Below are 25,832 nucleotides of genomic sequence, written 5' to 3'. Positions count from 1 at the left end.
GTGAAACTGAATTTGCAAATGATCTCTGTACTGAGCTGTATTTGTGCTGGTGTTGTGCTGGCCTTGTTATGTAGAGAGCTTGGTTATGGTGCTGTATTTATGTACTGAGCTTGGTTCTGGCATTGTATATATGTACTGAGCTTTGTTCTGGAGCTGTATTCATGTACTGAGCTTGGTTCTGGGGCTGTTATTTATGTACTGAGCTTGGTTCTGGGGCTGTATATATGTACTGAGCTTGGTTCTGGGGCTGTTATCTATGTACTGAGCTTGGTTCTGGTGCTGTATTTATGTACTGAACTTGGTTCTGGCACTGTGTACATGTACTGCGCTTGGTTCTGGGGCTTTATTTATGTACTGAGCTTGGTTCTGGTGTTGTATTTATGTACTGAGCTTGGTTCTGGCACTGTATATATGTACTGAGCTTGGTTCTGTGGCTGTGTGTTTATGTACTGAGCTTGGTTCTTGGGCGGTATATATTTACCTTATCTTAAGGTAAAATTAGATGTTAAATCTACTTTTACCTTAAGATAAAGTCAATATATACATACAGTAAAAACTAAACCCAAAAAACATGGAGGTTTTTACTTCACCCATTTTATGGTACTTTAAATGGTGCCAATAAAAACTACATCTCCTCCCACAAAAAATAATCCTTCACATACCGCTCCATTGACCTAAAAATAAAAAAGTTATGGCTTTAGAAAGGTGGCGAGTGAAAACCCCCAAAAGAATGGCTTGGACTTTAAGGGGCTGTGGCCGCCTAAACTGAAATTTGGAAATATACGGTACAGCGTCTTCAAAGTTGGGGGGCACACTTTGTGTACTGTGTGGGGCCCATGGTACCCTTAATCCGCCCCTATGTGTAATACTTACTATTGACTGTGGTGGCACTGAAGGAATATTGAAGTTACTGCTAGGTTTCCCTACAGATTACAGGGGATCACTAAGCGTCCTATCAGGTGGACACATGGTGATCAGTTTATTATAAAGGGACCCATCTAACAGGTAGTGATTGTCCAAAGTAGAGATCTCCCTTTAAGGAATTACATAATCACTAATTCCTTAAAGTGGTTTTCCACTTTCTGACAACTGATGATCTATCCACCAGATAGGTCAATAGTATGTGATCAGTGCGTGTCGACACCCGAGCTGTCTCCGTGCACCGGATGTGTGGAACGGTATGCAGTAGTTGGAGCCGGAAGCAGATGGCTCCGACCACTGCATAGCGGCCGTGCAGCAGAACTGCAGCTTTGCTCCTATTCACTTAAACAGGAGCCGAGCTGCAGTACTATTGTTTTAGCGGAGCCTTCTGCTTCCAGCAATATCGTCCGGTGCCTGGAGGCAGCTGGAGTGGCGGATCGATGCGGGGTCCAAGTGTCGTACACGCATTTATCATATACTGATGACCTATCCGGTGGATAGGTCATCAATTGTCAGAACGTGGAAAACCCCTTTAATATAATTCTATTAGCTGAACAGCTAATTCGATTAGTTGAGGTAACAGGGGAGATCAGGTGCGGGTAAATCAAATTCTTTGCAGCTGCTCTCCTTGACAACATCAGTAGGGAGTCTATATTTCCGTCAATTGAGGGAACAGAGGGCCTGACTTGAGAGATTTGAGTAATATAAGCATATTATGCAATGCAGTATTTGCACCGTGTGCCGCCACTTGGATCCGTGCCCAATCCAAATCTGGACATACATATCGGTGAGCTGGAGGAATCCTCCTACATTTTCTTATATTATGCAATACCTGGTTAGAACCAAACTCCATCTTCGCTTCAAGCACAAGCCTTTTAAGGATCAGTTCTTGTAGAAATCTCGATGTATCACTTACATTCAATATAAGTGCCGGCAGGATACACAATGGTAGCACTTCCATTCCCGCCAAAAACAAGAAGGCTGGAGCGAGGATATCTGGATGAATATCACTGTTACTTGGGTGGGGGATCAGAAAGGGAACATCTATCCCTGACAGAGTTTTTTCTCTAATGCAGACTGTTTCCACAGTCTCACAAAAGCTGTTCCTAGGATGGGTTGATCTTACCTTTCCGCAACATTTTCTCCATTCCAGCATGTTGAACCATCTCTTACTGCTATTTCCCTGTCACACAACCGTTCTGCCAATGCGGTGAAAAATAAACTTAATGGCTTCATGTGGTCGATGAAGTCACTGAAACAAAGAGAGAGGGATCAATCAGTTCCACAGCTACGAACCTAAGATCAGAGGACCGCTTATCATTTCCGTCTTTTACAGGAGAAAAAACAGATACACAGGCAAAGCTGTAATGTGCCAACCACATTTGTCTACTCAGCAGTGCGTAATTTTTTTATACTTTGTCTAGTTTATTCATGTATTGTTTTTGGAGTGGTCTGTCCTGGTTTTGCTGCTGCAATAAAACTGAACCTGAGCAAATAAATAAATGTGAAAAGCAGAAAAAGTGAGCACGGTAGGCAGAAAAATTAAGAAAACACTAAGGAATCATAGGCATTCTGTGTGCAGCCGTATAGTAACATATTATGGAGACATTCATCCACAGAAGAAAGACCGCATCAGATGGAGAATGGAATCGAACAAAGAACAATCTTCCATATGCTTCTGCATGAAATCAGAGACATACAGAAGTGCAGTATGGTCCCTTAGGCCCCATGCACACGAACGTGCTTTTGCGGCCGCAATTCCCCCGAAAATCCACTCGAGAATTGCGGCCCCATTCATTCTTATGGGGCCATGCACATGACCGTGGTTTTCACGGTCCGTGCATGGCCCGGAGCAAGGACCACAGAGAGAACGGGCAAGTCTTATTACGGCCGTGTTCTGTGGTCCGAGTTCATTGAAAATAATGTCCGCGGCCATGTGCACAGCCCGCGATTTGCAGGCAGCTCGCGGCTGTCACTCCGTGGCTGGCCGACCCGGAAATCACGGGCGTGCACATGGCTACTACGGTCGTGTGCATGAGGCCTTAAACTTCTATGAGTACCATATTACGGCTCCATAAGACTCGGAGGTCGTATGAGGCTGTATTACACGTGTGTGCATTAATGTTTAAAGTGTAACTAAACGTTCAACAAACTTCTGAAATGTTATAGTGACATGTCAGAAGTTTTGATCAGTGTGGGTCCGAGCGCTGAGACCCCCACCGATCGCTAATATGAAGCAGCAGAAGAACTTGGGTGAGTGCTGTGTCGCTTTGTTTCTGATTGACTTTTCTCGGAGCGTTGTACAGGCTCAATAGAAAGTCCATGAGCACCTACACCACTCTCTCGGCCTCCCGAGGAAAGCAGATGAGAAACAACGCAGCACAGTACTCACCCGAGCGCTTCTGCCACTTCGTTTTAGCGATCGGTGGGGGTATCAGTGCTCGGACCCCCACCAATCAAAACTTCTGACATGTCACTATGACATGTCAAAAGTCTTTTGAAAGTTTAGTTACCCTTTAAGTGTCCTATCTACAAAAGTGTTTGTATTTGATGAAGAGCCCGGTTCGGGCTCAAAACACGTAATCTTGTGCACTACATTTTACACATGGAGACAAAAGAGACTTTGCATTTTTCCCTGAGGAGCAGCGCCACAGAGAGTCTCAGAGTAACTACTCATTTTAAACTTTTTATTCCTATCTACAAAAGAGATATATGCCTAATATAAAGAATGTGTGACTGTTGTAAACATCTTCATATACTGCTATGATATCAGTGCATCAGTAAAATGCATCCTATTAGTATATGGCAGTAGACCATAGAGGATCCACAGTCCTGAAATGTAAAGTATAAGGTTACAGGTCTATCAGTTTAGGAGATGGCAGCAGAAAAATCACAATGACACAGTAGCCAAACAAATCCAAAGTATAACATTCCCTAATACTTACAGCAGAGGGCAGTACTTGACAAAAGCTTCCAAGCACTGCACTGATTATGCTCCATCTGATAAGTAACTGCTTAGAAGCTATTGATGTGTGATACAGCTTATATATTTATGTCATTAGATATTAAATCCTAAACACTACTTTACTTATTACATTCTTAATAAAAATGAATTCCATCATACATTGCAGAATGTCTGTAGCCTGAGGTGGTCGGATAATGGCAAATATAAATGTAGGGCTATATAAATAGTGACGTTTAAACATACATGCAATGGTATTGACATCTGATAGTACATCGCATGCGTGTAATTCACTCTCTCCACATTTACTTGTTAGTAGCCATCTATGCAGAGATCCTAAAGTCTTAGCCACTAATTCTGCATACTGGTTGTGACTAAAAACAAACCAGCCCAAATTCACTAGATATGGATTAAAGAAAAGCTCCACATTAAGTGCAGCACTTAAGCATAACCACCTTACATAGTTACATAGTTGATAAGGTTGAAAAAAAACAAAGGTCCATCAAGTCCAACCTATAATCATACCGTGTTGATCCAGAAGAAGGCAAAAAAAAAAACATGAGGTTGACATACCTCCCAACTTTAGAATTCGGAAAAGAGGGGCATTTTTAAGCCACGCCTAATATCCCGCATAAACACATCAAATCACGGCCAGATCCTTCTGCAAATATCAAGCGCACAATCTCACTGCGGATCTCTAGACTGTCTGGATATCACAGATATTATGGATCCGGTTATATCGTATTTATGTTACTTTTCCTAACTTGGGTATAACATTTGCTCATCACGGTGGCAGCAGCTGCAGGACAAACCAAAAGGCTGAGAACAATGAAAGTCAAGAGGGAGACCCTGTGGTTGATGACTTTTCAATTGAAGGTAGCAGAGTTACATGATGGGGATTTTTTTTTTCCAGTTGTGTAACTCTGCTACCTGTCAATGGAAAAATCATCCACCAGAGCCCCCCTGTAGATTGCTCCACACACAGCCCCCCTGTACATAGCGCCAGACACAGCCCCCCTGTAGATAGCGCCACACAGAGCCCCCCTGTACATAGCGCCAGATACAGCCCCTCTGAGGATAGCTCCACACACAGACCCCCTGTAGATAGTGCCAGACACATCCCCCTGTAGATAGCTCCACACACAGTCCCCTGTACATAGCTCCACACACAGCCCCCTGTACATAACGCCAGATACAGCCCCCCTGTACATAGCTCCACATACAGCCCCCCTGTACATAGCTCCACACACAGACCCCCTGTAGATATCTACAGGGGGGCTGTGTGTGGAGCAATCTACAGGGGGGCTATGTGTGGAGCTATGTACAGGGGGGCTGTGTGTGGAGCTATCTACAGGGGGGCTGTGTGTGGAGCTATCTACAGGGGGGCTGTGTGTGGAGCTATCTACAGGGGGGCTGTGTGTGGAGCTATCTACAGGGGGGCTGTATGTGGAGCTATCTACAGGGGGGCTGTGTGTGGAGCTATCTACAGGGGGGCTCTTGCAGTAAAGAATCCCGTCTGTTATGATGGTGAAACCTTTTTCCTCTAGATGTGGAGGATGCCCCCTTGTCCTTGTTACAGGCCTAGGTGTAAAAAGATCATTAGATCTAGATCGCTGTACTGTCTAATTTTATATTTGTACAGTGTAATTAGATCCTCCCTAAGCTGTCTTCTTTCGAAGCTTTAGGCCACGTTCAGACGTGGCGGAATTGCTGTTGAATTCTGCTGCAGACAGTCCTCAGTGGAATTCTTCAGCAGCCGTTTTTAAAAAAATGTTCTCTACATTTTGTGTCCACTCAAAATCCTGAGCCAAAAAACGGCACCAAAACGGCATCATAACTGTGTGTGTGATCCTGGCCTTAAGCTGGAATCACACATGCTTGAAGCAATTTTTGGGACAAAGTTAAGAGTATATCCAAAAGAAAGAACAAGTATAAAGGAGGGACCAATAAACTTTCTTCATATTGGATAGACATCTATCTTTGCTAAAATCTGCATGTGTAATTCCAGCTTAAGGCCAGGATCACAGCAATTTTGATGTCGTTTTTGGTGTAGTGTTTGGCTTAGTTTTTTTCTTTTTATCTAAACACAGGAGTCGACACAAATTAAAGGAGGTGCATCAGTCTTTTCCTTCCTTTTAGTGCTTATTCACACGAACAAGTGCAAACTCCGTGTGACGGCCATTGTTTTAACAGCCGTCACATGGACGTATACAACGTTCGTGTGAATAAGCCCTTAGATCCACTTCTCACTTTGGCTCAAAAAAACTGCCAAAAGCGGCATCAAAACTGGGTATGTGATCCCAGCCTAATGGCCATTTTCCCCCAATGTCTGATCCAGCACCATAATAAGTTTGCAAAGTTGCCTATCAGCAGGTGCCAAAACTAGTAGATGACTGATCTGGAACTAAATGCTCCTCTGGAGACCGGGGTTGTCATGCACTATTCTAAAAAGGCACTGGTGGTACACATTGATGACGTGCCACCAGCACTTCTGCCTCAGGGTTTCTCCTGTGAAGATGGCACATGAGTAAGCAGAAGAAACCCATGCAAACACAGAGAGAACGCGCACACTTCATTCAGACATTCAGACGTTGCCCTGGGACACTTATTTTACTCTTGTTTTGTAAAGTACCTATAGAGCAGTAGTCTACAACCTACAACTCCCCAACTGTAAAACCACAGCTTCCAGCAAGCCCTGGTAGCCTACAGCTGCATGAACCATGGCCCGTATAAGATAACCGGGTGGGACCAGCAATGTGTTCATAAAACATTGCTTCCTTCACTAAGAAGAACAGACTGCTGATGCATGCTATATAAATGTCAAAATTATTTTTATGTTGGCACACAGACAGACGCACTCATACAAAGTGACCACTGTAAGATCTGCAGTATACACTTACTTTACTGTAATGTGAAACTATCCATACTGTTGCCTAAAACTAATTCTCAGTCTGCTCTAGAGGAAAATATGTACCTGTCTACCAGAGATGAATGAATTTTACATATTAATACGGCACAGCTGGATCAGCCAAGCCCTACACTGGGACTAGCAGCAGCCAAACATAATGTTATTGTCCAGCAGGAGGCTGAGGAGCAAAAACATTCCAAGAGGAGCAACCGACAGGGCCAACGGGAAGGTGGAAAGACCAAAAGCAAGCACCCAACCCATGGAGAACATCTTATAGAGAGATTCTTTTCAAACTGTGTGGCCTGTCATTCTTCGAAGCTTTCAGAGAGCTGGAGAGTTCAAGGTGGAATAAAGAGCTCCACCCGAGAGGAGGAGGATGAAGGGAAGAGGAGAAACAAAGGAAAAAGTTCATCAAATGTAAAAGTGTATTTTAGCTCATCCTACATGCCGTGGCAAAAGCGTTTGAAGTTGGAAAAAAAAAGAAAAGGTTCAGAGATCAGAATCAAAAGATCAGGAGAATCATTCCTGAAGGTGCTCGAGGACAGAGATGCCTCAGTGACATAACATGGGTATGCAATGAACAAGAATGGTCTTCAGGTATGACGTGAGAAACGTGGCCCTAATTTTACGACGACTTCTGGGATACCTTGTGCGTAGTCCTAGAGATTGGAGTTTTGCAGCTGGAGTTGGTTCCACCTCCTCGTCTTTCATGGTCTTCTGCTCAGACAGTTGCTTGTGAGGACTTTCTTGTAGTTCACCACACACCTTTTCTACCTGCATGGGAACACATGATATCATGAAATACTGTATGAGAAGGCAACCACATCAGAAAAAATCAATTTACCGTTCACAACTAAACATCATCTTCATTTAATGCTGAGTACATTTTCACATACTTTGCTTTACATATATTTTATTGATCTTGAGTTACATTATGTCTTATGCTCCATTCACATCCAAAGCTCCGCTGAGAATTCTGGTGCCTTTTGCTCAGTTCTAACTTCACATCACCTAGTTGTTTCTGATTTATTGTATGGAGCATCTATGTTTTAGGGGGAGATGTACAGTATGTTTAGAATATCTAAATGGGTTCTATCTAACTTTCAACCAGTTAACGCCAAAAAAAAAACACCCCACCCCCTTGGGGGCGGTGGGGTGGACGGGGGCAGCAAGATCTTAAATGGCACGGGGGCCGAGTGGGGGCTCAATAGATTTTGAGATAGAATTTTTTTTCGCTGAGATATTTAACTTTAAAGTTATCATCTTCATTATCGGCTACCGCCGGTCTTAGCATTACCCAAAATGTACCCCGTGGGTAAAATCCTAAATGCGTGTGGGCGCGTGTGCGTGAGCTTGGAAATGTCACATCAAGGTGACTTTATTTTAGGTATTATTACAATCGGCCTCGGCGATACAAAATGGACCTTGTCTACAATTGTAACATGATTTCATGTGTACACATTTCGATAGTCGCTTGTGAATTTCAGAGAGCGCTAATTCGGAGAGTAATTTTCATTTTTGCACATTTCTATTGTCATATCACAAAATGCATTTGACCGAAACGGAAAGGATTACTTTATTGATGATGAGAGGGTATGGCGAAGAAGAAATAAGATCCTATCGAGAATTAGCGGCTTTATTCAATGCCACTTATCCTATCCGTGATCCAATTTCATTGTCAACTGTTAAAAGAACTGTTCATCGTTTCCAAATAACCGGTTCAATTAAAGACGCGCCAAGATCCGGAAGACCCAAACATGCTGGTAATGATGAAAAAGCTTTAGATGTCCTGCTCACTGTACATGATAATCCTTATACATCTGTCTTGACTGGAGCACAACAAGCGACTGCCAAAATGTGTACACGTGAAATCATGTTACAATCGTAGATTGTAACCCGCGCGGTACAATTTGGGTAATGATAACACCGGCGGTAGCCGATAATGACGATGATAACTTTAATGTTAAATATCTCAGCGAAAAAAATCTCTAAATCGTTTGCAGCATCGTTTTTGTATTGGGAAGAGCTTTCAAATGAGCCCCCACTTGATCCCCTGTGCTATTTAGGATTTTGCTGCCCCCGCCCACCCCACCACCCTAAAGGGGGTGGGGGTATTTTATTTTAGCGTTAACTGGTAGATTTTATGACCCCATTAAATCCCACCATATTTCAACCCTCTACCTCGAGCCGTTCAAAAGTTATGAGGGTGTTCCGGAACTTTTGGTAGGCACTGTATAATAAATAAATAAATAAATAAATAAATATATATATATATATATATATATGTGAGATAGAGAGAGATTGCAGGGCAGGATTCTCGTATTTTATGTTGTGCGCAGTGAATAGAGATGACCGCAATTAGGCTCCACCCACTAGCTCAGAGTAAACGGAGAATTTGACATAGGACCTGCAGAGGGGAAAATTGCTAAGAAATGTAGATTACAAGTCAAATAATGGCCAGAAATAGTGTTATTCTTCATTTACACACATATGACAGCTTATTATGACATCTATGCGTGCACGCTTCCGTGGTGTACAGCAGAATATCTGCTGTTGAAGAAATATCGCTGGCATCCTGGCCAGAGTGACCAAGCTACAGACCCCTGATGATAAGTATAGAAACGCGTAGGGTCAGGTTAAGTGAGGAATTTTTGCGTAGGGGACAGTGGTATTTATGTGTACCTTAGCATTAGGAGATTTAGGAGCGGTAACTGCAGGCTCCAGTGTGCTTTAGGGTCTTATCCACTGTTACACCAATGTTTAAACGCTGATTCCATATCGGTATCTTTAAAGTACACCCAGTCATAGAGGGTTCACAAATGAATCAGGACTGGGAGTGTTTGTTTAATACGTTTTTTAAATACACACGGTGGGGCTTTTCACAGTGGTGATTGTACCCCTGTTTTTAGAGAGTTATGAAATAAAAGTTATACGTTTTACTCATAAATCATTTCAGTGAATTTAATATGAAAAGTCACCTGAAAAGTTAGGTACGCTTTAACTATCCTTTCAACAACTTGTATTGCTTAACAAGTGTATGCACAATAGAACAACTCGGGCCTATAGATATCAGATTCTTGGAGTCAATCCTCAAAAAGATGCCAAGCTGCAGTTTCAGGTTTGATATATACACTGTGAGTATCTATACGTTATTTTGATACAGCAGAATACAGATGTAGCAAAGTTTAACTTGACTGTGATAATTTTCTGCAGCGTGATATCACACAACAAAAGCCATTGTAAAAGTCAAGTTAAAGATTGCTACATCCGTAGATCATTTACCATCAAAAAGAATGAAAAACAAACCTGAAAATTTTAGGCTTGACTGAATTTAACCCCAGTCTCCCACCATCATCCAATTCGTTGGTTCAATTCGATGGATGCTAAGATCTAAGCTGCTTTATGCAGCATGACACTGAAGACTAACATTAGAAGTTCATGCACCTACCTGGAGGGGAAAAAGCATAAACCAGTGAATTCTTTCTACCCTTACAAAATGATGGCTCCGAAGCCTCCTAGTGCAAGGGCTCTACATACAGCAACTAGATTTCAACTTCAGGGGTCCGTTTGAGTATGACTTTGGAGAGTGGGGGATTAGGATGAACTGCATTAAAACCTAAAGGTGTGCTTTAAGTGAAGATATACACAGCAGTAGAGTGAGAGGAAAATTGGAAAGTGTTGTCCTAAGGTGACAAAATTAGTCTTAGGTATAAAATTATTTCATTTATATAATGTAACTAATAGTAAAATAAATGAAGAGGAAAAAACAAAAACAAAATGTATCTCTGACAAAACAGCATGAAACCAAGCAAAATAGTTTACCGAATGAATATAACAGATATCACTTGAGTCTTATGGTTTTCTGTTTCAATCTTATGAGAACTCCAGTCATGAGTCCCTTTGGTAACATCAACGTAGCACCTGCAAAAACCTCCGAAATCAGATCCTTTACTGAAATGGGAACTATAAAGAAACAAAACACTCCCTAAAAGGAGCTTGCAAGATTCCACTAGTTATATAATGACCATCATCATAAAATGTAAGGCGTTAAGTGGTGGTCCACCCTCAGAAATGAAAACATGTCAGAAGACGATAACCGCGCCAGTATGTGCCCTAGGACCACTATCGTTTGCTAGAATAAAAGGGCCGTGGTGCTCCTCCAAATGATATTTCATTTCTTATTTGGAATTTTCGGATCTACAAATCTATTGTGGGAATTTCCCCATTGACTTCAATAGGTATGTGATGTGCATGCAATTGAATGGGAAGATTCCAACAACAGACTCGGAGTTTCGAAAATGTGTACACATATCTATATATCTTTAACTACATTATATAGCTTACATGAATATGACGCACATCTGTTTGTTTTCTCAGGAACAAGACTTTTTAGAAGAAAAGCTACTAAAACAAGGTAGAATACCATACAATATGGAAACCCAGCATATTTTTTTTAACACACCCCAGCAGAGACGTAAATTGAAGCAGATGTAAAATCTGCAATAGGGCCCCACAGCTACTATGTAACATTTATAATACTGGTTTCTTCTTATGTGGCAGAGGGGCCTTTGAGCTTTCTAAGGCACCAGGGTCCGGGTGTGACTGCTTCTGCTGCGCTCTCTATAGCTACTGAACCCCAGCAATCTTGATCAGGGGCAGACACAGACGGCAGAGGTGTCACGTTGGGTGTGTGGACCCACTGGGCCATACCACCTTGATGGTATAGCAGCTGGCCAACAGGATACCAAGTTACAATCTATAGTTCGGATAGTTGTACCTGTGGTAACTTCTGACAGTAGCGAAGACAGGCTTGGATGGGACCTTGGTAGCAGATAGACAAGACACCAGGCGTGGTGTAACCAGGAAGGCGTAGTACACAGCAAAACACAACACAACTCTAAACGGCACTTGGACCAAGATAGCACGGGATACAGGATACAGGTAGCAGGAACGGAAACACTGGGAACTGGAAAACACTTAAGGGACCATTTGCAGAGACGAACATAGGTAAACGACAACAATGTTCAGGCAATGCAGGAAGGGGCAGGGCCCTTCTTATAGTCCAGGGGGATCATGGGCTAGTTTGGTATCAAATTCAGGTGCGCGCGCTGGCTCTTTAAGACCGAGTACGAGCAGACACAGCAGAGTGAAGCGGAAGTGACCGCTGGCGTCTCTTGAGGAGATGCGGGCCAGCGCTCACTGATCCATGGCTGTGGCTGTCAGGAGGTGAGTAAACCTGACGGTCTGGGGCCATGGGTGTTACAAGAGGGCCCCAATGATAGAACAGTATATGGACCCCTTGGTTTCCAATAGATCAGCATATAGCAGCCCACCCTTATGTCTCTCCAAAAATAATTGTGAGCCAACTACAGAACTTCCCAGAATTTATAAATGCTTGAAGCTAGAAGTTTTAGATTATTGGTCTAAAATAATATTTCCATTTTTCCCCCCCAAAAAATAAAATGTCCAATTGCAAGGCTAGACCTAAACCATGCATTTGTGTCTCTGGGCCATGAAATGGCCCACATTTATTAACATGTTTAGGCTAGTCTTTGGTATAAATTGCCCAAGTTATAAAAGGCGCATGTGGATCTGGATTTTTCAGAATTTCCTTTTCCCTAATTAAATTTGAAAGTAATAAGAAAAGTATGTCACGACACATTAATCAAGCGAAGTGAGAAAAATGTTGGTGCAAACATACAGTACATCTGCTCATAACAGGCGTTAAACTATATTCTGACAATTTCAAAATGTGGCAAGTTTATTAAAGGAGGAGGGGGGCTTTTAGTAAATTTGGCCCAAATCTTTACAACTACCCTCTCCATTTTGATCGGGTTGAGTGTGTCATTATTAAAAAATGTGGGCCTATATGTTTTAATTCCTTACCATTTTCAAGATTTGTGCTAGCAGTCAGCAGTGAATAGAAACATTATTGTTTAGATTTGACTGCATACAGGGATTTATCTTCTGTATTAACTAAAAGGGCCCAATTAACTTATTAAACAAACAGAATAATGTTACCAACCTTTATCTTTACCAACTATTTTTTACTGAAAGAAAGACAGAAACAACTAGTGTGGGTTGACGTTGAGTGTCTGCCACAGCTTGTATGATATAATAAATACACCCGAAAAAGGAATATCCTTGCAAAACCATAACATCTTAACCCCTTAGTGACCACCAATACGCCTTTTTACGTTGATAACTAAGGGGCCTTAGGCTAGGCTGACGCCTTTTCACGTTCGCCTAGTCTAAGTCGTGCACGGGTCTCCCGTGCAGGCTGGAGCCGGGGCTCAGCTGTCTGATGACAGCTGAGCTCCTGCTCCAACGCCCGCGATCTAAGTTTACTTCGATCGCGGCCGTTTAACCCGTTAAATGCCGCCGTCAATAGCGACTGCGGCATTTAACTTTGTTTACACTCCGATGGGGTGTCATGGCAGCCGGGGGCTTGATAAAAGCCCCCAGGTCTGCCTTGGACATATGCCTGTTAGGACGTGCCCGAGGCACGTCTTAACAGATTGCCTGTCAGATTTACACTGACAGGCAATAATGCTCTGGTATACGAAGTATACCAGAGCATTATATCAGCGATCTGAAGATCGCACAGTAAAGTCCCCTAGTGGGACTAGTGAAATAAATAATAACTGTGAAAGATTAATAATAAAAGTTACAGTAAAAAAATAAATAAAACCATTTTTTCCATAAAAAGTGGTTTTATTTAGTAAAAGTGTAAAAAATATATAAAAGTACACATATATGGTATCGCCGCGACCGTAATGACTCCATTAATAAAGTTAATATGTAATTTAAACCGCAAGGTGAACACCGTAAAAAAAAACGCAAAAAACAATGGCGAAATTGCAATTTTTTTCCATTGCCCCCCAAAAAGTCATAATAAAAATGAATCAATAAGTCCCATGCACCCCAAAACAGTACCATTCAAAACTACGTCTTGTCCCGCAGAAAACAAGCCCAAAAAATCACTACATTGATGGAAAAATAAAAAAATTACGGCTCTTGGAAAGCAACGATACAAAAACAAATAATTTTAGTTCAAAAGTGTTTTTATTGTGCAAAAGTTGTAAAACATAAAAAACCTCTACATATTTGGTATCGCCGTAATCGTACCGACCCATAAAATAAAAGGTAACATGTTATTTACGTCGCATAGTGAACGGCGTCAATTTAAAAACGCATAGAACAATGGCGGAATTTCAGGTTTTTTTTATAATCCCCACAAGAAAAGTTAATAAAAGTTATTAATAAAATTATATGTACCCAAAAATGGTGCTATTAAAAAGTACAACTAATCCCGCAAAAAAGAAGTCCTCATACAGCTATGTAGACGAAAAAATAAAAAGTTATAGCTCTTTGAATGCGACTATAGAAAAACTAATAAAATAGCTTGGTCATTAGGGCCTAAAATGGGCTGGTCACTAAGGGGTTAAAGAGAATAACTTTATTTTCAGCCGGCAGCCCCATAGAAAGTGAATAGAGCGGTGGCCGACCATGCGAAGTCCCATTCCATTTGCATAGTGCACTCTGGGACCCCGTTCTCGGGATTGGTGGGGGTCTCAACAGTTGGACCCCCACCGATCAGACATTTATCACCTATCCTGTGGATAGGTGATAAATCATCATTATGAGATAACCTATTTAATCCCTAACAGTTTCATTAAAATTACAAAAACCATCCTGAAAATGTCACTTTTTTTATGATAGATTTTGAATTGATATTTTAAGTAAATATAGTTGGCATATAACTCAGATACCTTAGGCTACGTTCACACTTGAGCAGCATTTCTGACCTGTCTGTCCTTTTGTAAGTATGGCCTTTTTTGTGTTTTTTTGTGAATATCTGTGCCCCTGTTTTTATCTGTAAGTTTTGTACATCAGGAACAAGAAGTTCCAGTTAGGGACTCGCAAGTGTGGGGATCCGTGACGAGGATTGCGAGCTTGCGTTCTTTTGACCAAAATTACTACCAATACCCCATGTATTTGCCATGGTTACTTGCATTATATATACTTCTTTTGGGATGCAGCCGGGTCTTCAATGCTGGGAGAACATGGTGTGTTGTTGTTTGGCATAGCAAGCAGGGCAGCCCGCTCTATGTATCACATGGCGTTACAAATAGGCTGCTATCAGGTTATATACGCTACGCCTCATGACTTACACATTATCCCTCCATGTTTCACACACTGCACCCCACTTCATGTATCACTCACATTCCTGATCCCTATGCGCTATACCTAGTACTGCCCCCTATATTTTACATATTTTACACATGTTATTCACCACATGCACATTATTCACAATTCATCTATTTTCATTTATGCACTATACTCAGTACTGCCCCCTATATTTCACACATATTATTACTACTTGCACATTATACACAATTAATTTATTTTTTTACTCCACATCCCATGCACCCCACGCCACTCCCCTCAAGGCTAGTGGGAGTGGCTATTATTATTTAATGCACCTGTTCACTCTCCTTCATCAGCGTTTCTGACCTGTCTGTGTCCTTTTGTAAGTACGGCCTTTTTTGTGTTTTTCACGTTCACACTAGGCAGAATTTTTCCGCTGCAAATGTTGGGGCAATTACACAACGAATCTACAGCAACATTTGCATATTTGACAGGTAATTCAGACGTTGCAGAAAACACAGCGGACTTGCCACAGATTTCAGTTTTTGCATTGCAAAGGCTGAAATCCGCAGTGAAATTCCGCTTCTTCTCCGCAACATAATGAGCATTCTGCGGAGGGAAAATTCTGCACCGCAGCCTAATCTCCGCACAGTTATTTTCCGCAACGTCTGAACTAAGTTTCCTAAAAATGTATAGAAAGAAATGTAAAAAATGGCTGCTGGAGAATTCCTCTGCGGACTGTCCACAGCGGAATTCAACAGCAATTCCGCCATGTCTGAACGTGGCCTAAAGAGCATTTTAGCCCCTTAGTGATGTATCTAATTTTAGCCTTAAGGACCAGTTAAAAAATATTTTTACTTTTTCATATGTTGCTGTACAAGACCTTGTAGTTTATGGGATGAGTTGTTATTATAGGAACCATTTTGGGGTACATATAATGTATTGAATAATATTTATTTGGGGGGGAATTGAAAAAAAACCCCGGCAATTTATTTTTTGGGAACTATTTTTATGGCGTTTATCTTGTGGTATATGACATGATAACTTTATTCTACAGGTCGTTATCATTGCGTCAATACCAAATTTATGTCCTTTTTATTATGTTTTATTACTTTTGTACATTAAAAACTTTTTTGTTTTTTTTTACAAAATAATTTGTTCTTGTGTCTCTGTATTTCAAAACCCATATTTTTTTTCCATCAGAGAAGCTGTGTGAGGACTTGTTTTTTGGGCAAAGACTTGTGGTTTTCATTGGTACTATTTGGGGTACATAAGACATTTTTATCACTTATTATTCCAGTTTTTGGGAGACGAAGAGAAAACAGCTATTCCGGTTTTGGGTTTCTCTTATTGCATTTACCATGCGGGATAAATAACATTTACATTTTATAGTACTTTATTTATTATTATTTATTTCTATTACTTATATAGCGCCAACATATCCAGCAGCGCTGTACAGAGGTCCTCACTTACTGTCCCCATTCGGGCTCACAATCTAAATTCCCTATTGGTATGTTTTTGGTGTGTGGGAGGAAAACCACGCAAGCACGGGGAGAACATACAAACTCCATGCAGTACTGGTCATTACTGATGTGGTGATACCAATTATGTGCCATTTTTTTGTTCTTTTTTATTCTTTTAAATAATAAAATTGCATAAGGCAAAAAAAGGTTTTTTTTTCTTAGAATTTTTTTATTTTCTAAACATTTTCTTTTACCTATTTGGCCCGGTTGTGGAGTTAACAGCCCTAAGTAAGTGCACATGAGTGATTAAAAAAATATATTTATAACTTGACAATCATAGAGCAACAAAAATTCATATTACCCCTTCCCTGGGGGTCAGCTGAAGCCATAAAGGGACAGGAGAAGGATCACTGATTCCCTGCACTTCTGTGAGCACTCCCCCCACTGGCTTTTCCACTTTGCTGCAATGCAGCTCCCAATTAAACCTGGTTTAGCCCAGGCTAGTTTATGGCTAGACCTGCAATCCTGATCTGATTTTAAAACCAAGATTTTACGATTCTACAGTCTAGCCTAAGCTAGAGCCTTTAGTAGCCTCCTTTAGCAGTCACACTGCTGCCCCATACTGTACTTGTTCCAAACAGTATTGTTTTTTTTCCTGTTAAACAAGTGCAGCACTGGATAATCATTAGGGGGGTTAAGTTGCGGATGGCGCAGAGGAGAGGGGCATTTTTAGGAATGATTACAGGGTAAGAGATTTGTAATGGTTGTGCTACTGGACAACTGATGACCTATTCACCGGATAGGTTATCAGTACATGATCTGTGGGGGTCCGACACCCGGACCCCCACACCGTTAAGACGCTCCGGCTGCCTTCGGTCACGGACTTTCATGCCGGAAGCAGATAGCACTGGTCATGGAATAGCGGCCGAGCTGCAGTACTGCAGCTCTGCTCCTATTCAAGTCAATAGGAGCAGAGTTGCAGTTCAGCAGCACGGCCGCTATGCAATCTACGGAGCCAACTGCTTCCGGCTTCATACATTGCATAATGTGCCATAACATCCTGTGCCGCAGAAAGCCGGAGTGGCTGATCGGTGCGGGGTCCAGGTGTTGGACCAGCACGGATGATATACTGATGACCTATCCGGTGGGTAGGTCATCAGTTGTCCGATAGTGGACAAGCCCTTTAAAAATCTATGTTGCTAAGCATTCTGTGTATGGTGTTTAGGGTTACTAGGCTACGTGATCATATGGGAGTGACATGGGAGATGCAATGTTTAAACGTCACCTAGCAACAATATGTTAATTAGTTACTTGTTGAACAACGTTTATGGGCATTCGCTGTGACTGAAAAGAAACGCAGGCGCAGTGAGGCTTTGTTGAAGTACAAATGATGTTAGACAACTACGTGGAGCGTAAAGACCAGTGGTGGATCCCAGGTGCGCTCTATTCATCCCTTGTTCATCTTTTTAAAGTCTTTGGCACAATACACATATATTTGTATTTTCTATCACTAGGAGAAATATAAGAGAAACAGTGTCTGATACCAAATGAATCGACACATTAATAGATATTATGTAACCACTTTATTAACCACTGATGTATAAATATGTCATGTTGTACACTGAATCACTGCTTGAAAACATTTCCATTGTGAGGCCTGAAACTTCGCTACATGTGAGAATAAAAACACCTTATTTCATCTTTATAACTTGGAGTTATTCTTGTATATAATATACTGTATAGTTATGCTGCACTCACCACACCTTCTCATAACCTACAAGTGCACAAACATATTTCACATTCACCACACGGCACGTGGGCCTCTGTGCTTTCAAATCCCAGTCCGGCCCGGACAACTAGACTTCTGTGTCTGATGAGGTCTGGTGAGCTTTTTTGCTTTTTTATCTCTGAATTCTTTTTTTATGGACTATGAAGTATCTTTTTATTGTAATTAACGAATAAAGATTTTTAGTTTTTTAACTTCTTGGCCTTGATTTGTTTATAGGTTGTTTAAAACGATTGTATGCCCATCAGAGAGCACAAAATGTGGCAAAATTATTATAACAATTTAGGCACAGCTTTTATCTATTACCCCCTCCATTGTGACTGCCAAAAAATAGGTCAATATTAGTAAATGTGGGCCATTGACTCCATTATACTATATTACCGATAACCTTGTTACTATAATATAATCACTAATACTTCTCAATAATATAAACTCTGATACCTCCCTATAATATAAACATTAATACCTCTCAATAATAAAAAAAACTAATACTAAACAGTAATATAAATAATAATATCTCAATGTAATATAAACATCAATACCTCACTATAAAATGAACGCAAATACCTCCTAATAATATGAATACTTATTCCTCACTATAAAATGAATAATAGTACCGCACTATAATAGAAACACTAGTACCTCACTATAATAGAAACACTTATGCATCACTGGGAAAGCAAATTCTCGCTTTCCTGGACATCCTCACAGCAGCAAAGACATATGGGATATAATAGAACATGTCAAGGGTGGGATAACACAGAACGTCCAAAATTTGCTTCCTATGAAGCTGCAACATTAAGGCTACAATGTTTAATGAACGTGGAGACCTCCATGAAGCAGCATGATGCTGTAGAATGGGACCTGAGCCCTCTCAGCCCATGTTGTTTCTATGACTCTGAAGAAGTGAGCTTTCACGCCCTGCGGGAGATAAAAACCTTTCTTCTCATAACAGGTAGCGATAGTTTTACTGAGCCATCTAGCAATTGTAGCCTTAGATGCTCTAACACCTTTCCTTGAACCATCTATGGAGACAAAGAGGTTATCGAATTGGTGACAAAGAGGTTATCCAATCATCTGAACCCCAAGTTCTGGATGAGCACTAAAATTTGGCGAACTATGGAAGGAGACAGGTGGGATTTTTCCAGGTTGATAATCCAACCTAAATTGATAAGAAAATCCATAATCTCTCTTAACTGTTTCTCTAGCACAGAAGCGGACACCATGCCCCGTGATCTGAGCACTACTGCTATTCAATGCTACTATATTGGTAAAGATGTGTGCATCTGTTGTGTTCCGAAAGGGCAAAGCTACGAACTAGAAATGTTGATGACCACGCAATCTTCCTTTAGCAAATTTCAGTGTGCCTCTGCCACAGGAACGTGCAGGTATCTTTTAAGTCCAATGTGACCATGCAATCGCCACATTTTATGAGGAACACAACAGAATGGATGGTCTCAATCCAAAGCTTACCTGAGGTCTATAATAGTACCTGCAGTGTTATAAGTCACACTTGTTGAAAGAGGAGGCAGGAGGTTTGTCTCTACCCTGAAACTTGATCCACACAAATCTGTTGGCTAGGAAGGCCTGCGTTACGCTGGCGGAAGGTGCTGCTCCTGCCGACGATCCCCACCGTCGAGTCTCATACCTGTTTCTCTGGCGGCATGGTCCTGCTGCCTTGCGGGGCCGCCGGTGTCTTCTGCCTGCTTCTCCTCTGCTGGCGGCCATATTCTCCTTAGAGAGAAAAAGCCTGCTGTCCAATCCCTGTTGCTCCTAGACTATTTAAGGCACCTCCTGTCTGAGAAACTTTGGTGCAACCTAATTGTGTCCTGCAGAGGTTCCTGTTGCATCCTATATTCCAGTCTGCACCTGCTATCTGTTATCTGCCTGTATACAGCTCTCCGCTTCTAGCTTGTATTCAGCTATCTGCTACCAGCTTTTATCCAGCTATCCACTACTAGCCTGTATCCAGCTGTCCACTACTAGCCTGTATCCAGCTATCCGCTGCCAGCCTGTATCCAGTTATCCGCTACCAGCCTCTATCCAGCTATTCACTGCCAGCCTATATCTAGATATCTGCTACCAGCCTTCATCCAGCTATCTCCTACAAGCTTTCATCCAGCTATCCGCTGCCAGCCTGTATCCAGATCTCCGGTGCCAGACTGTATCCAGCTGTCCACTACCAGCCTGTATCCAGCTATCCGCTGCCAGCCTGTATCCAGTTATCCGCTACCAGCCTCTATCCAGCTATTCACTGCCAGCCTATATCTAGATATCTGCTACCAGCCTTCATCCAGCTATCTCCTACAAGCTTTCATCCAGCTATCCACTAGTAGCCTGTATCCAGCTATCCGCTGCCAGCCTGTATCCAGCTATCAGCTGCCAGCCTGTATCCAGATCTCCTGTACCAGCCTGTATCCAGCTATCTCCTACAAGCTTTCATCCAGCTATCCACTAGTAGCCTGTATCCAGCTATCCGCTGCCAGCCTTTATCCAGCTATCCGCTGCCAGCCTGTATCCAGCTATCCGCTGCCAGCCTGTATCCAGCTATTCACTGCCAGCCTGTATCCAGCTATCCGCTAACAGCCTATATCCAGCTATCCGCTACTGGCCTGTGTCCAGCTATCTATTATCAGTCTGTACCCAGCTATCTGTTATCAGCCTGTATACAGCTATCCGCTGCCAGCCTGTATCCAGCTATCCGCTGCCAGCCTGTATTCAGCTATATGCTACCAGCTTTCATCCAGCTATCCACTACTAGCCTGTATCCAGCTGTCCACTGCCAGCCCGTATCCAGCTATACGCTGCCAGCCTGTATCCAGATCTCCAGTACCAGCTTGTATCCAGCTATCCGCTATCAGCCTGTATCCAGCTATTCACTGCCAGCCTATATCCAGATATCTGCTACCAGCCTTCATCCAGCTATCTCCTACAAGCTTTCATCCAGCTATCCACTACTAGCCTGTATCCAGCTGTCCACTACCAGCCCGTATCCAGCTATCCGCTGCTAGCCTGTATCCAGATCTCCAGTACCAGACTGTATCCAGCTATCCGCTACCAGCCTGTATCCAGCTATTCACTGCCAGCCTGTATCCAGCTATCCGCTAAGAGCCTATATCCAGCTATCCGCTACTGGCCTGTGTCCAGCTATCTGTTATCAGCCTGTACCCAGCTATCTGTTATGAGCCTGTATACAGCTATCCGCTGCCAGCCTGTATCCAGCTATCCGCTGCCAGCCTGTATTCAGCTATCTGCTACCAGCTTTCATTCAGCTATCCACTACTAGCCTGTATCCAGCTGTCCACTGCCAGCCCGTATCCAGCTATACGCTGCCAGCCTGTATCCAGATCTCCGGTACCAGCTTGTATCCAGCTATCCGCTACCAGCCTGTATCCAGCTATTCACTGCCAGCCTATATCCAGATATCTGCTACCAGCCTTCATCCAGCTATCTCCTTCAAGCTTTCATCCAGCTATCCACTAGTAGCCTGTATCCAGCTATCCGCTGCCAGCCTGTGTCCAGCTATCCGCTGCCAGCCTGTATCCAGATCTCCGGTACCAGCCTGTATCCAGCTATCCGCTACCAGCCTGTATCCAGCTATTCGCTGCCAGCCTGTATCCAGCTATCCGCTAACAGCCTATATCCAGCTATCCGCTACTGGCCTGTGTCCAGCTATCTGTTATCAGTCTGTACCCAGCTATCTGTTATCAGCCTGTATACAGCTATCCGCTGCCAGCCTGTATCCAGCTTTCCGCTGCCAGCCTGTATTCAGCTATCTGCTACCAGCTTTCATCCAGCTATCCACTACTAGCCTGTATCCAGCTGTCCACTGCCAGCCCGTATCCAGCTATCCGCTGCCAGCCTGTATCCAGATCTCCGGTACCAGACTGTATCCAGCTATCCGCTACCAGCCTGTATCCAGCTATTCACTGCCAGCCTGTATCCAGTTATCCGCTACCAGCCTCTATCCAGCTATTCACTGCCAGCCTATATCTAGATATCTGCTACCAGCCTTCATCCAGCTATCTCCTACAAGCTTTCATCCAGCTATCCACTAGTAGCCTGTATCCAGCTATCCGCTGCCAGCCTGTATCCAGCTATCCGCTGCCAGCCTGTATCCAGATCTCCGGTACCAGCCTGTATCCATTTATCCGCTACCAGCCTGTATCCAGCTATTCACTGCCAGCCTGTATCCAGCTATCTGCTAACAGCCTATATCCAGCTATCCGCTACTAGCCTGTGTCCAGCTATCTGTTATTAGTCTGTACCCAGCTATCTTTTATCAGCCTGTATCCAGCTGTCCACTACCAGCCCGTATCCAGCTATCCGCTGCCAGCCTGTATCCAGATCTCCGGTACCAGACTGTATCCAGCTATCCGCTACCAGCCTGTATCCAGCTATTCACTGCCAGCCTGTATCCAGCTATCCGCTATGAGCCTATATCCAGCTATCCGCTACTGGCCTGTGTCCAGCTATCTGTTATCAGCCTGTACCCAGCTATCTGTTATGAGCCTATATACAGCTATCCGCTGCCAGCCTGTATCCAGCTATCCGCTGCCAGTCTGTATTCAGCTATCTGCTACCAGCTTTCATCCAGCTATCCACTACTAGCCTGTATCCAGCTGTCCACTGCCAGCCCGTATCCAGCTATACGCTGCCAGCCTGTTTCCAGATCTCCGGTACCAGCTTGTATCCAGCTATCTGCTACCAGCCTGTATCCAGCTATTCACTGCCAGCCTATATCCAGATATCGGCTACCAGCCTTCATCCAGCTATCTCCTACAAGCTTTCATCCAGCTATCCACTACTAGCCTGTATCCAGCTGTCCACTACCAGCCCGTATCCAGCTATCCGCTGCCAGCCTGTATCCAGATCTCCGGTACCAGACTGTATCCAGCTATCCGCTACCAGCCTGTATCAAGCTATTCACTGCCAGCCTGTATCCAGCTATCCGCTAACAGCCTATATCCAGCTATCCGCTACTGGCCTGTGTCCAGCTATCTGTTATCAGCCTGTACCCAGCTATCTGTTATGAGCCTGTATCCAGCTATCCGCTGCCAGCCTGTATCCAACTATCCACTGCCAGCCTGTATTCAGCTATCTGCTACCAGCTTTCATCCAGCTATCCACTACTAGCCTGTATCCAGCTGTCCACTGCCAGCCCGTATCCAGCTATACGCTGCCAGCCTGTATCCAGATCTCCGGTACCAGACTGTATCCAGCTATCCGCTACCAGCCTGTATCCAGCTATTCACTGCCAGCCTGTATCCAGCTATCCGCTAAGAGCCTATATCCAGCTATCCGCTACTGGCCTGTGTCCAGCTATCTGTTATCAGCCTGTACCCAGCTATCTGTTATGAGCCTGTATACAGCTATCCGCTGCCAGCCTGTATACAGCTATCCGCTGCCAGCCTGTATCCAGCTATCCGCTGCCAGCCTGTATTCAGCTATCTGCTACCAGCTTTCATCCAGCTATCCACTACTAGCCTGTATCCAGCTGTCCACTGCCAGCCCGTATCCAGCTATACGCTGCCAGCCTGTATCCAGATCTCCGGTACCAGACTGTATCCAGCTATCCGCTACCAGCCTGTATCCAGCTATTCACTGCCAGCCTGTATCCAGTTATCCGCTACCAGCCTCTATCCAGCTATTCGCTGCCAGCCTATATCTAGATATCTACTACCAGCCTTCATCCAGCTATCTCCTACAAGCTTTCATCCAGCTATCCACTAGTAGCCTGTATTCAGCTATCCGCTGCCAGCCTGTATCCAGCTATCCGCTGCCAGCCTGTATCCAGATCTCCGGTACCAGCCTGTATCCAGCTATCCGATACCAGCCTGTATCCAGCTATTCACTGCCAGCCTGTATCCAGCTATCCGCTTACAGCCTATATCCAGCTATCCGCTACTGGCCTGTGTCCAGCTATCTGTTATCAGTCTGTACCCAGCTATCTGTTATCAGCCTGTATACAGCTATCCGCTGCCAGCCTGTATCCAGCTATCCGCTGCCAGCCTGTATTCAGCTATCTGCTACCAGCTTTCATCCAGCTATCCACTACTAGCCTGTATCCATCTGTCCACTGCCAGCCCGTATCCAGCTATACGCTACCAGCCTGTATCCAGATCTCCGGTACCAGCTTGTATCCAGCTATCCGCTACCAGCCTGTATCCAGCTATTCACTGCCAGCCTATATCCAGATATCTGCTACCAGCCTTCATCCAGCTATCTCCTACAAGCTTTCAACCAGCTATCCACTACTACCCTGTATCCAGCTGTCCACTACCAGCCCGTATCCAGCTATCCGCTGCCAGCCTGTTTCCAGATCTCCGGCACCAGCCTGTATCCAGCTATCCGCTACCAGCCTGTATCCAGCTATTCACTGCCAGCCTGTATCCAGCTATCCGCTAAGAGCCTATATCCAGCTATCCGCTAAGAGCCTATATCCAGCTATCCGCTACTGGCCTGTGTCCAGCTATCTGTTATCAGCCTGTACCCAGCTATCTGTTATGAGCCTGTATCCAGCTATCCGCTGCCAGCCTGTATCCAGCTATCCGTTGCCAGCCTGTATTCAGCTATCTGCTACCAGCTTTCATCCAGCTATCCACTACTAGCCTGTATCCAGCTGTCCACTACCAGCCCGTATCCAGCTATCCGCTGCCAGCCTGTATCCAGATCTCCGGTACCAGCCTGTATCCAGCTATCCGCTACCAGCCTGTATCCAGCTAGTCACTACCAGCCTATATCCAGATATCTGCTAACAGCATTTATCCAGCTATCTCCTACAAGCTTGCATCCAGCCTTCATCCGGCTACCTGCCATCAGTCTGCATCCCGCTGTCTACTGCCAGTCTGTATCTAACTAACTTACACGAGCCTGTGGCTTCCTACCTGTTACGAACTCTGACTTCTGATCTTCACCCATCTGCCAAGATATCATTTGCCAGTGCCTGTACCCTTGGTATACTATATCGTTGGATCCTGTTCTGCTGGTCCAGCCGCTACTCACACTGTAACTACCTTAGGAGGTGGTGACCTAGTAGCCTCCCCGCAGCAAAGTCCTGATCCCCATATGGGGGTTAAAGGGTGAAGACCGGGGAGGCTACATAGATAACGCCCATAGAAGTGGTCCTAAATCAAACTGGTGGCATAGCACAGTGGGTCCCAAACCACTGGTCATAACACCCAGAAGTTTTGCTTTCCGAGGGACAGATCCTCTCCTTGGATTTTTCCATCTGAACTTAGATGGGACTGGGAGAGACTTGCCTTTTTTTAAGTTCTCCATGAGGTCGTCCAGTTGGGAACCAAAAAGCAACCCGTTTAAAATTCCATGGCACAGAGTGTGTTTTTTTGACACAATATCCGCTTGCCAGAGCTTACGATACATGGCCCTACGGCTGGCAGTGGAGAGGGCTATAGAGCTTGCTACTAATGAGGCAGACTGCTCACCGGCATCACAGTGGAAGTCAGATGCTAGGGAGAGATATCTAAAATACTTTAGCAAAACATCCCTGTTAATTCCATCAAGAATATTGTTCTGCAACTGCAGGAGCCAGTTCCTATGAACTTTAGCAACCTCAGAGGAGGCAATGGCCACTTTGACCTAAGCTGCCCTAGAAGAAAAGCCATGTACATTTTCCTATCC

The 25,832-nt window shown here is 43.7% G+C and overlaps 1 protein-coding gene across 2 annotated transcripts in view; it reads right to left on the bottom strand.

Annotated features, from left to right (window-relative positions):
- The window catches only part of LOC142759281 (glypican-5-like), a 332,098-nt gene that overhangs the window by 200,831 nt on the left and 105,435 nt on the right, over nt 1–25,832 (bottom strand). For both annotated transcript variants that reach the window (XM_075861290.1, XM_075861291.1), the window contains 2 exons: nt 7,438–7,565; nt 2,048–2,173 (listed from right to left, as the gene is read on the bottom strand). In XM_075861290.1, the coding sequence (XP_075717405.1) occupies nt 2,048–2,173; nt 7,438–7,565 (254 nt within the window). The remainder of the gene's footprint in view (nt 1–2,047; nt 2,174–7,437; nt 7,566–25,832) is intronic.

Source organism: Rhinoderma darwinii, chromosome 4 (genome assembly GCF_050947455.1).
Source record: "Rhinoderma darwinii isolate aRhiDar2 chromosome 4, aRhiDar2.hap1, whole genome shotgun sequence".
Classification (NCBI taxonomy): Eukaryota; Metazoa; Chordata; class Amphibia; order Anura; family Rhinodermatidae; genus Rhinoderma; species Rhinoderma darwinii.
This window is presented reverse-complemented; position numbering and strand designations above follow the sequence as displayed.